This window comes from Embiotoca jacksoni, unplaced genomic scaffold (assembly GCF_022577435.1).
Source record: "Embiotoca jacksoni isolate LCO1_2020_lvr unplaced genomic scaffold, fEmbJac1.0.p SCAF_34, whole genome shotgun sequence".
Lineage (NCBI taxonomy): Eukaryota > Metazoa > Chordata > Actinopteri > Embiotocidae > Embiotoca > Embiotoca jacksoni.
The window spans coordinates 2,652,837-2,663,809 of NW_027185386.1; the positions used below are offsets into that span (position 1 = coordinate 2,652,837).

General features: G+C 41.5%; 1 protein-coding gene across 1 annotated transcript; it reads left to right on the plus strand.

Moving 5' to 3' along the window:
• Nucleotides 1-9,817, plus strand: LOC138207808 (splicing factor U2AF 65 kDa subunit-like). The gene is made up of 11 exons (XM_069165323.1): nt 1-129; nt 1,616-1,790; nt 2,305-2,408; nt 2,650-2,801; nt 2,904-3,020; nt 4,206-4,344; nt 4,436-4,515; nt 6,616-6,738; nt 6,838-6,924; nt 7,632-7,874; nt 8,116-9,817. Exons 1-11 carry the CDS (start codon nt 81-83, stop codon nt 8,245-8,247), a joined length of 1,401 nt encoding a protein of 466 aa, XP_069021424.1. The 5' UTR covers nt 1-80; the 3' UTR covers nt 8,248-9,817.
• The last annotated feature ends 1,156 nt before the right edge of the window (nt 9,818-10,973 follow it).

Genomic DNA, 10,973 nt, shown 5'->3' on the forward strand with positions numbered 1-10,973 from the left:
CGGCGGACAGGTCGGTTCATCTTCCTCCCTCAGACGTCTGCAAGCTGCCGCGCCGTCACGCAGCAAACGCCGCCGATATAATGTCGGATTTCGAGGAGTTTGAGAAACAGCTGAGCGAGAATCGACAAGGTGAGTAATTAATTAGCTGCGCGTCTCGCGCCCCGGCTTCGGTTCTGCCAAGCTAGCAGCGGCAGGTTGGTGCGGACCGTTAGCTCGCCAGTTGGGTTTTTAATGAAATCAAATCATAACGCGACCCGACAGCAACTTTAACGTGCACTTTTTCCTCGCTATGACTCATCTTATTTACCCCTGTTTATGTCAGCGTAATTAACATTAAGCCTCTGTCGTTCTGCGGTCCTCCACACAGCCGCCGCTAAATCTCACGTGAAGCTTGAACGCGGTCTGGTGCCGGTGAGAGTTCGCTGGCAGTTTTACCTGCGCGAGGCAGCGAAATGCCAAAGTCCATGAAACAATCGCCCCTTTTTACGATGTCGCCTTCCTCTGCAAAAATGTGCACGGGTAGAGGTGACAAAATATGACGTTTTCTCAATCTTTAAGGTCTACGTTTTAATTCGGCATTCATACTTAAGTGTTGCAATGCATTAATAATACAATCCAATACAGAAATATCACCACTCATTGATTAGTATCGTCCCCATCAAAACTTTAATTTATGCAACAGGGCTAAAAGAGGAAACATTTCTGTTTATTCACAGTAAGTATAATAATAATTTTCAGAAAATTATCATGTCTTAATTTTAAAAAGATTTACCTAAAAAAAATAATTCCTTATTTTTATATTTTCCAGTGAACATTTGCTTCTTTTTAATTTTTTTTTTATTATGTGTATTATGTGTTTTATGTGGTGATAAACTGAATATATTTGGCTTTTGGACTGATAGTCTGGCATTTTAAAGTCCCAACCATTAATATATTAATGTTTAAAATAGTTGTAATAACAGAAATAAGAACAATCTGAAGTCTAAAGTAATACAAAATAAAAGGCAGAAAGAAAGAATAGCAACCCAAAGAAACCACATCTGTAAGTTGACATCTAATCATAACTCCAGGACCAGGTGGATCAGATCGGTTTCGTACCTCATTGATTTGCTAAAAGTCGGGTTCTGCCAAGAAGAGAAGCCACATTAAGCTGTCGGCTTTGACAAAGAAATACACTAAATGCCGCAACGCAGAAGAGACTGGAGGCTTTCAGAGCATTAATACAGACAGGAAGCATTTTCAGATATTTTATTTCAGTGATGATCAGAAATACCATCAGGACAGGTACAATAATGATAGTAGAGGTGTTTTAAAGAGGATTTTCTGTCATTTTAAAGGCTGAGGGAGATTAATTATTTCAGAATTTATGAGGTAATTAAGCAATCGTTATCTAATAGAGCTGAATTTATTAAATAATTAGTTGATTTGCCCAAAAAAACTTCTTTAATATGCCTTTTTTTTTTTTTTTGGACAATAAAATCAATATCAAAATGTAATAAAATGATTTTGTTTGTTTTCTTTCAATTGTAAATGGAATATTTTAGACTTCTCACCGTAAACCGGTGGGAAAAGATAGTGAATATTTCTCTCTGCTGTTTTTCCTCTGGCTTCGCAGAGCGAGAGCGAGAGAGGCACAAAAAGAGGAGTCGCAGCGGGTCGGCGGGCCGAGGCGACAAGCACCGCAGCTGGAGCAAAGACCGAGGCAGCCGCAGCCGGGAGAAACGCAGCCGCAGCCGAGACAGGAAGAGCCGGGACCGCCGCAGCTCCTCCCGGGACCACAAGAAGCACAGGTGAGCAAGGTTGAAAGCCGGGAAACGCAGCCGTCGCAGCGCAAACGCACACGGGAGGGTCTGAACGCGGTCGGTACGTTTAAAGAAAGTCTTCACCCTTTTCGCTGACTCAGCTGATTTGTTTTATTCATTATTAAATAAATCACAAATTTCTGTCACGTGAGACGAAGGAAAAGCTGCAAATCTTCACATTTAAGAAGCTGCAATCTGTGATTCATTTTTCTTCTTTTGAAAAATGAACATGAACTGGGGTTTTTTTTGTGGGGGGAGAGGGGGTTTACGGTAAATTGCAGCTTTTCATTTCATATTTAACTCCCAGGATCCTCTGAAAGTGGTGAGTTCCAAGGAAAACTTTACAGTAAAAAAAAAAAAGAACTGAGGTTTCTACTGTCTGGTTATGTCGTTATAGCAATATTAAAAGGTCCATTTAAAAAAAAAAAAAAAAAAAAAAAAAAGATGTATCAGCACATTATGTGTCTCCGAGCTTTTATTTTTGTGTGTTTCCTGCTTGCAGCCACTCGCCGAGGCGAACGAGGAAGAAAAGGACGTGCAGATACTGGGACGTTCCTCCTCCGGGCTTCGAACACATCACACCGATGCAATACAAAGCTATGCAAGGTACCCGTCGTACCCGTCGTACCCGTCGTACCTCTCACTTCCTGTTCCGTTCCGACACGCAGTTTCGGAGTTGGGGCGCCGGTTCTGCTCTCACGTAGACCGGCTGATGAACTTAAGATCGTTCTGCCGTCCCGTCTGTACAGTGGTTTGGTGTCTCCCCGTCCCTCCCCCGCCTTCCCTCCCCCTCCTCCCTCCCCTCCCTTCCTCTCCCCTCCCCCTCCTCCTCTTCCCTCCCTCCCAGCGGCCGGACAGATCCCAACGATAGCTCTGCTGGCGACGTCCACCACCACCGGCGTGGCTGCAGCGCCGACCCAAGTGCCCATCGTCGGCAGCCAGATGACGAGACAAGCCAGACGCCTCTACGTGGGAAACATCCCGTTCGGGGTTACCGAGGTGACGTGTTTCGACCGATGACGTCGCCGTCGCGGTGGGATTTTTTTTTGTTGTGTTTTTTTTATTTTTTTTAAACACTGATACGACGTCGTTTCCTCTCAGGAGTCCATGGCCGAATTCTTCAACGCTCAGATGCGTCTCGCCGGTCTCTCGCAAGCGCCGAGCAACCCGGTCCTCGCCGTGCAGATCAACCAGGACAAGAACTTTGCTTTCTTAGAGGTGAGTTGTGTTTCTGATGCGTGCAGATAATGTCCGTGTTAACCAGAATATTTTTACACGAAAGGTGAAATCAGTAAAAAATTATTTCTTTCCGATGAACAAAACAAAAAAACAGGTTTGATTGCTGGAGTCACTAAATGCTAAAACTGACACGTCATTTCTGTTTTTTAAAGAATCGGCTCGTAGTGAAGTCAGCTGGTCACGTCAGTTGAAAAACTGTCAGCTGATTTTGAGTTTTGGACCATTTCTATTTATTTGAGAAACAGTCGTCAGCTCCAGATTCTCGATCCTCTGAGGTCGTTTTCAGCGTTTTATTTACGACTCAAAATGCAACCGATCGCTGTAACCGACCGTCGTTGTCATCGCTCGCGTTTTAAAAACGTCCCAAATTATATGCAGCTCTCAAAACGCCTGAAAAGCGTCTCGTCCGGTTGCTTTTTGCTGTAAACTGGCAGAAAATCACAGACTGAAAAAAAAAAAACTGCGAGTTTCCAAATCGTCTCGTCATAAATCTTTGGTCTGAACTCATCGTGAACCAAACGCTGAGTAACGGAACAGTTTGGGACGCATCAGATTTATAATTACGCAGCCGTCGGTTCGAACGTCTGATCCGGATTTAAAACGGTAAACTGTGGGATGGATCGTAATGAAAGAAAACGTTCCCGACGCTCGGAGGACGAATCCTTCAGTCTCCTGACGTTTCCTCCGGCGCCGTCACGAGGTTCATATTTACGGCTTTGAGTTGGATTTAAACCAAAACTGCAGACGTTCATCCTCCCCTCAGGACGGATCCCCCGCCTGTCCGCCGCTGTGGTTCATGATTAAATACCCGCCGCGAGTCTCTCCGAGTCTCGCTGCATAAATTTTAAGCCGAGAGCAGCAAAGTGTCTCCGTCCGTTCGTCCTCGCTGCCCGGCCGGCACGTCGGCTTCTGCAGCGATTCTTCTAAACACATTGAAATAAACAAAACAAACATGACAGATGAACCGCCGCGTCTTTTAAAGCTCGGAGAAGTTCGTGAAAAGAGAAAAACGGCCGAAGCTGGAACAGAATCTCTTCGACAGTCGGAGCAGCGATGAGCCCAGAGATGAATCTTTGACACCAGCGTGTGACGGTTTACTTTCCATCAGATCTCTCGGAGACCTGCAGAGTCACGGTTTTATTATTAACCGACTTCCTCCTCCAGTTTCGATCCGTGGACGAGACGACGCAGGCCATGGCCTTCGACGGCATCATTTTCCAGGGTCAGTCGCTGAAGATCCGACGACCGCACGACTACCGGCCTCTACCCGGGATCTCCGAGCAGCCCGCCTTCCACGTCCCAGGTCAGTTCCTCAGACCTTTTTATTTTTCATCTTATTGTTTTATTCCTAATAACGACCCGTTCTGTTCCGCGATCGGACGGTTCTCCCGCAGGTGTCGTCTCCACCGTCGTCCCCGATTCGCCCCACAAACTGTTTATCGGCGGCCTGCCCAACTACCTTAACGACGACCAGGTATTTCAGTGAACGCACGCTCCACATGTGCAGCAAGGCTTCATAGAGAAGTCCAAACAGAACCAAAGACAAAAAAACACACAGGACAAAACAAAAAAACACAACTACTTTTATATATTATATTTGTAGATATTTTCACAGCTTTTATTTTGGTAAATCTCTGATAATAAACCAAACAGTATGTCCATTAATCATACGTGATATATTACAAGTAAACTGCTTTCTCATGCTAAGCGTACTGATTTAAGAAAGGTAAGCAAAGTCCAGTATATTTACATTAAAGGCAGGTAAAGTTATTTCTGTGGGGTATTTATTCATTTTTAGTCAATACTGTCAAAGTAAAAGTCCCAACAATTTAAAAAAGAAAAAAAGACATTTTTGATGAAAAGTATTTTGCCTTTCTGGAGTTTTGTTGGTTGTTTGGAGGCCGTTTGGTTTCCATTGTGTCGTATGTCCAGTGAAGCATCAAGTTTCCAAGTCACAGAAGGTGAAATAATTCATTGTAGCTGCACACTTGTAAAATATCTTTCATGTTAGTGGACTAAACGAGTCATTTATTGAACAGGAAATTAAACATTAAGTAAAAACGCCAAAAGCCATCTGGTTCTCACAGCTTAGATTAAACGTACTTTTTTTTTTTTTTTTTTTTGCTGCTTTATATGAATATTTTTGAAATATGTCAGAGTGCGAGAGCCCCAGTTTCTACCTCTCGTGTATCTTTTGAAAAGCAGCCAGCGACGTGTCAGCGGGTTTAAATCCACGAGTCCCCAAACAGCTCCAGAAATGCTTTTCGATGTTGGACTTTTCCTTTGACACGGAGGAAAATATTTTCTGCCGAGTCACAGTTTGCTCTCAGGTGGGCAGAAGGTGTAAAACTTTTTGCACAGTGAATTTAATTCTAACTGTCCATTCTGTCTCATGAATTAGTTTTTCAGAGCACATGCAGCCTGATGTCTATTATTCACTGACTTATATCTATATATCTTTATTACATTTTTTTTTTTTATTTATTTTTTTTTTTTTTTTTTATAAATACTTGCAGTCGCTACCACTGCGTTGATACTCACAGCTCTTTCATTTTTGTTCCCCCACTTTGTCCCCAGCTAGGGGCCTGTAAGATCGTTAAGTCTGCGCTCATAATTTGTTCAGTTGTACTCATCTACTGCTGCCATGCCAACATGTAACACAAGGCAAGTAAGACATTCTGGTCCTCACACGGATACACTGCGAGCCAGCCGGCTCCCTCACTGGCTACTGTCTTTTCTCCCATCATGCTTTTGGAGCGCGTTTTAGGGACCCGGGGGGGGGGGATTTTAGGGGGATGTTGTTGGTGGGTTTATTAGGTGTATCTAGATTTTAAATTAAAGGTAAGAACATCATGTCTGACTGTAGATGGCAGGTCAGATTTGAACCTTTTAATGCTCAGCTAGTCTTGGAAATGAGTCAAACTCTCAATAGGAGAGTATAATTGTACATACATTCGGATATGTATAACTGTGTCTTAACAACTCTCCTCATTGGAGCTGAAATGATTGGTTCGATGGCAAAATTTCTGACAATTGATTCATTTTTTGTAAAAAAAAAAAAAATTTTTAAGGAAAAATGCCCCAAAACATACTGATTTCCACCTTTTTAAATTAAATATTTTACAATATTAGACTGTATTTTTAACCAAACGTCAGCTTTGAGTTTTAAGAAATTGTGACGGGGAATTTTCAACCATTTGTCTGACATTTCACAGATTTACGGTTCATTGATTAATCGATTAATCTGCAAGGTGATTGATCATGAAAATAACCGTTTATTATGTCACACACACAGACACACACTTCTGTCTCCTCTTCTTCTCTTCATAAACCAGCGTAGCAATGCAGAATATATAAACTGTAAATTGCACATGCAGATTGTACAAAGTGACCTTCACACACTCATATTTTAATCGTACACACACTTTGTTTCCATTGATTTTTTTTTTTTTTGGTGTTCAGCTGATTTTGAGTATCAAATGGACATTTAGAATTCACCCAGTATTAAAAACACACTTTGGTGCCGGCGGTGACTTCTCCGCCTCACGTCCTGCCGTCCGACTCGTGTCCGCAGGTGAAGGAGCTCTTGACGTCGTTCGGGCCGCTCAAAGCGTTCAACCTGGTGAAGGACAGTGCCACGTCACTGTCGAAAGGTTACGCCTTCTGTGAGTACGTCGACGTCAGCGCCACCGATCAGGTAACGGGGATTTGTGTTTATTTACATATTTCCTCATCGGCTGTGTTTTGTTTTTCGGCCCGTCGTTCGGAGACTCTTGTGTTCCCTCTTCCTCATCAGGCGGTCGCCGGCCTCAACGGGATGCAACTGGGCGACAAAAAGCTGATCGTCCAGAGGGCGAGCGTGGGAGCGAAAAACGCCAATCCTGTGAGCGCGAGTCCTTGTTAGCCTTCAGCTTTCCTCCTTCCCGATGACGACTTTCAGAAATAGAAATGGTCCGAAACTCAAATCAGCTGACAGTTTGTAACTGACGTGACCAGCTGACTTCACTACGAGCCGGTTTTTTTTCTTTAAAAAAAGAAATGAAAAACATGTCAGTTTTAGCATTTAGTGACTTCAAAACTGATGTTCACACCGAACTAACAACTCTGACGAACCTGGCTTTTTAAAGAAATCATTTTTTACTGATTTCACCTTTTGTGAACAAATATTTTGATAAAAATTTCCAAAATATGTAAAACGCTTATGAACACGAGTTGTGTCCCAATGTGCTGTTTAGGCAACAAACATCCAATCACCGGAGCTAAAGAGGACGCCGTTAAAAAAAAAACACTGTTTAGATTTGATGTCACGTTTGACAACGAGCCCCCGAGGCTCATGGGTATTGGAGAATTCAGGCCGGGCTGCCGTGGAAAAAAAAAAAATCACCGAAAAAACATGATGTAGCGGGAACAAAGTTGACATTATTTAAACGTGTGTAAAATAAAGATATCGTTTAAAGGGAAATGCACTCCACCAACACAGGAAGCAGGAGAATTTATATTGTACTGATGAATTACTTCTTTTTTTTTTTACTCAATGTTTTATTGGGGCGCCCCCCCCTCCCCTTCCCCCTCAACCCCTCCTTCTCACAGACCTCCGTCATCGAGACCCCGGTGACGCTGCAGGTCCCCGGGCTTCAGAGGCTGCAGAACTCGGGCATGCCCACGGAGGTGCTGTGCCTCCTCAACATGGTGATGCCGGAGGAGCTGGTGGACGACGAGGACTACGAGGAGATCCTGGAGGACATCCGCGAGGAGTGCTGCAAGTACGGCAGCGTCCGCTCCATCGAGATCCCCCGGCCCGTCGACGGCGTGGAGGTCCCCGGCTGCGGGAAGGTGAGTCGGCACAAGATGTTTTCCTTCTTTGCACGGTGGAGTTTTAACCTGCATTTGTGGACGCAGCGACCATCTGTTTTTTTCGGAAGCGTTCCTGAGCCCATGCGGCGATTTCCATTCAGAGTCATTAGGAGTTGCGATGTGACGTCCGTTTTCACTCCCACACAGATGCGATTTGGTTGATGAACCGTCTCTTCAATCAGAAACACAGACTGACTGTTTTTTGTTTTTTTCTCCGCAGATCTTCGTGGAGTACGTCTCGGCCGCGGACTGTCAGAAAGCCATGCAAGCGCTCACCGGACGCAAGTTCGCCAACAGAGTTGTGGTCACCAAATACTACGACCCGGACATGTATCACAGACACGAATTTTGAGAGCACAGACGAGTCCCTCCTCCTTTTTTTTTTTTTCCCCCGTTTCGGGGGTTCAGTCCGTTTTGTCCTCCCCTGAATGTCGTCCTTTAGAGACCTGGAGAAGTTTTACTCCACCATCTTCTTAACAAACTGGACTGCAGTGTGTGTGTGTGTGTGTGTGTGTGTGTGTGTGTGTGTGTGTGCGCGCGCGCATCTCCTTCGTACTGAATAACTCCTTCTGAACTTAAAAAAAAAAAAAAATACTGTACTATTACATGACATTTGCAGTAGAGTGAATGTGACATATATCCTAAACTAATACTGCCTGATGATGCAGAGTAGCCGTCTTATTGAGAATGCACTATATGAGAAAAAAAACTAAACAACAACAGTCAAATGTTTAGATTTCCTTCCTGAGCACAAACCGATTTCTGTTTTCAGATCGAGATTTGAAAAGCCATCATGTTGTTTTCTTGCGTGTAGTTACGAGGGAAATAGAAAAAAAGGGTTTTATTTATTTATTTATTTATTTTTCCAAAGTAATATTTCCTGCTCTCTGCGTTGTAATATTAATGTTCCTTAAACATATACGATGCCGTTACTTGTACTGCTTCCATCGACCAAAATGTTGACAAGGTTGATTTTTGTAAATATGAATATCAGCGTCTAAAGAAGAGAATCGTTATTCGATCGGCGCTGAAAGCTGCTTGAATTAAAGAATGATCAGAACATGAACCGAGATGCGTTGACGGGAAAACATTTTATCAAAAAAGTGGGACCGTTGACCGCTTGTTAAACCCCTCCCCCTGAGCAGCGATCAACCAATCATTGCTTAGCAACCACAACTGGGGCTGAAGTAAGAGCAAAAACTCTTCACCTCTTCACCGGTTGTAACCTAGCAACCACAACAAGGCGCATAGCAACCGTAAGTACAGCATTTTTATTTATATTATATTTATTTTTTTATGTCTCTTAAATCGCATTTTGTTGTCTCAAAAATCACGTAGAATTACGATGATAAATCTGCCGCCATTATTGTTGTAAATTAACCAACAGTAAGGAAGGTGTGTGTGTGTGTGGGAGGGGGGGGGGCTTAATAAATGGTCATTTTTGTCCATCTAACCAGCAATACTCTACAAGTTGTTGTCAATGTGAGAATAACAAAACCAAAACTGTCTTCATGGTCTCGTTTAAGAAAATAAAGTAGATATGCACATGTGGACGAAAAGCCCCTTTAAGTTTTGTAGATTAGTCATCTGATTAATTTTTTTTTTTTAAAGCGATATTCTTTGTGTGCTGTTTTGCATCCGTTGGAAAAAAAAATGATGAAATCAAAGCATTCATTTATTACGAAATATCTTATCTATCGCCGAGACGACGACCGCGTCAGAAACTGGAATGAAAGCCTGGTTTTGCACATCAGTGTTCTGTTTCAAAGTTAGCAAATTGTATTTTTTTGTCAACATATCAATTACCAAACCACTATTGTATTTTATACGGTCTTTTTTGGATGCCCCAAAAATTTAAAAAACAGTTTTAGTTTGTTCGATCGCCGCCACTGCCATTGCCTTGAATAAACGCTTGCATCCACGGTCCGGCTGCTTGTGTGGAATTTCTTTTGTCTGCATCATCAAAGACGTCGGATAAACAAATATTTAATACGAGGGGAATGATACAGATATTTATTTTTATTGTTTTAATATTAAAAACAAGAAGCTGCAGATAGAATATCAGAAAATAGTTCTTTCTTTTGTTTTATGTTGACCTTTTTTTTAACTTAAAGTGATAGCTTTTTCTTGACATCGGGTGGAGTTTAATTAGTGGCTATTGCACACTGTTAATGTGAGTAAAATAATTTATGCATGTACAATTTATTATTGATAGAGAATGATAAATAACATCAGTGTCAATATCTGTTTTAAAAAAAACAGTCTCTCCTGCACACATCACCTCACTGGTGTCAGAACAGATGTTATAGTATACTTTTATACTTTTTATTACTTTCAAAATAAGTAATACTTTACTCAATTTTGTTTGACAATTTGACCAGGTTCAATGTGTGTTTCATTGCTGAATGTGCCAGAAAAATGGGTGCTAAAGCAAGTTCCAGGTCTTTACACAAGTGTTTATTCCTGTTTCATTCAATTTGATTTTAAAGAAAGAAATGAAACATTTGTAAGTTGTTTTATTAGTTCATATTTCTTTAATTAATTGCTTTTAAATGGGGAAAAAAATGGTACTTAAACAATGCTTTTATTTTGTAGGCTGTGACCCGATGTTATTTTATGGTACAAAATACTTTGACAACAGCAATTTAGATGTTCTTTAATAATGTTTCTAATAAAAAAAAAAAAACTATCATACTAGTTTTATTTTGTAGGTTGTGGCCGGATGTGAATGGTGATATTACCTCAGAGGACTTTACATCGTTTTTCTTTTATTAAAGTATTGTTATTTTATTATCTGTATTCTATATTTATGTCCATGATTGTTAGTAGGTTTTTAAAGGAGAGTCATTAATTGGTTTTATTTTGTAGGTTGTGACCGGATGTTGTATTATGATACATAATACATTGCCAACAGCAATTTAGATGTTCTTTAATAATGTTTCTAATTGTATTAATATGTTATATTGTTGTCTGTATAGAAGCTATATGTCTTTATTTCAATTATTTAAAAAAACAAAAACAAAAAAACCATCAGTACCAGTTTTACTTTGTAGGCTGTGGTCGGATGTGAATGGTGAT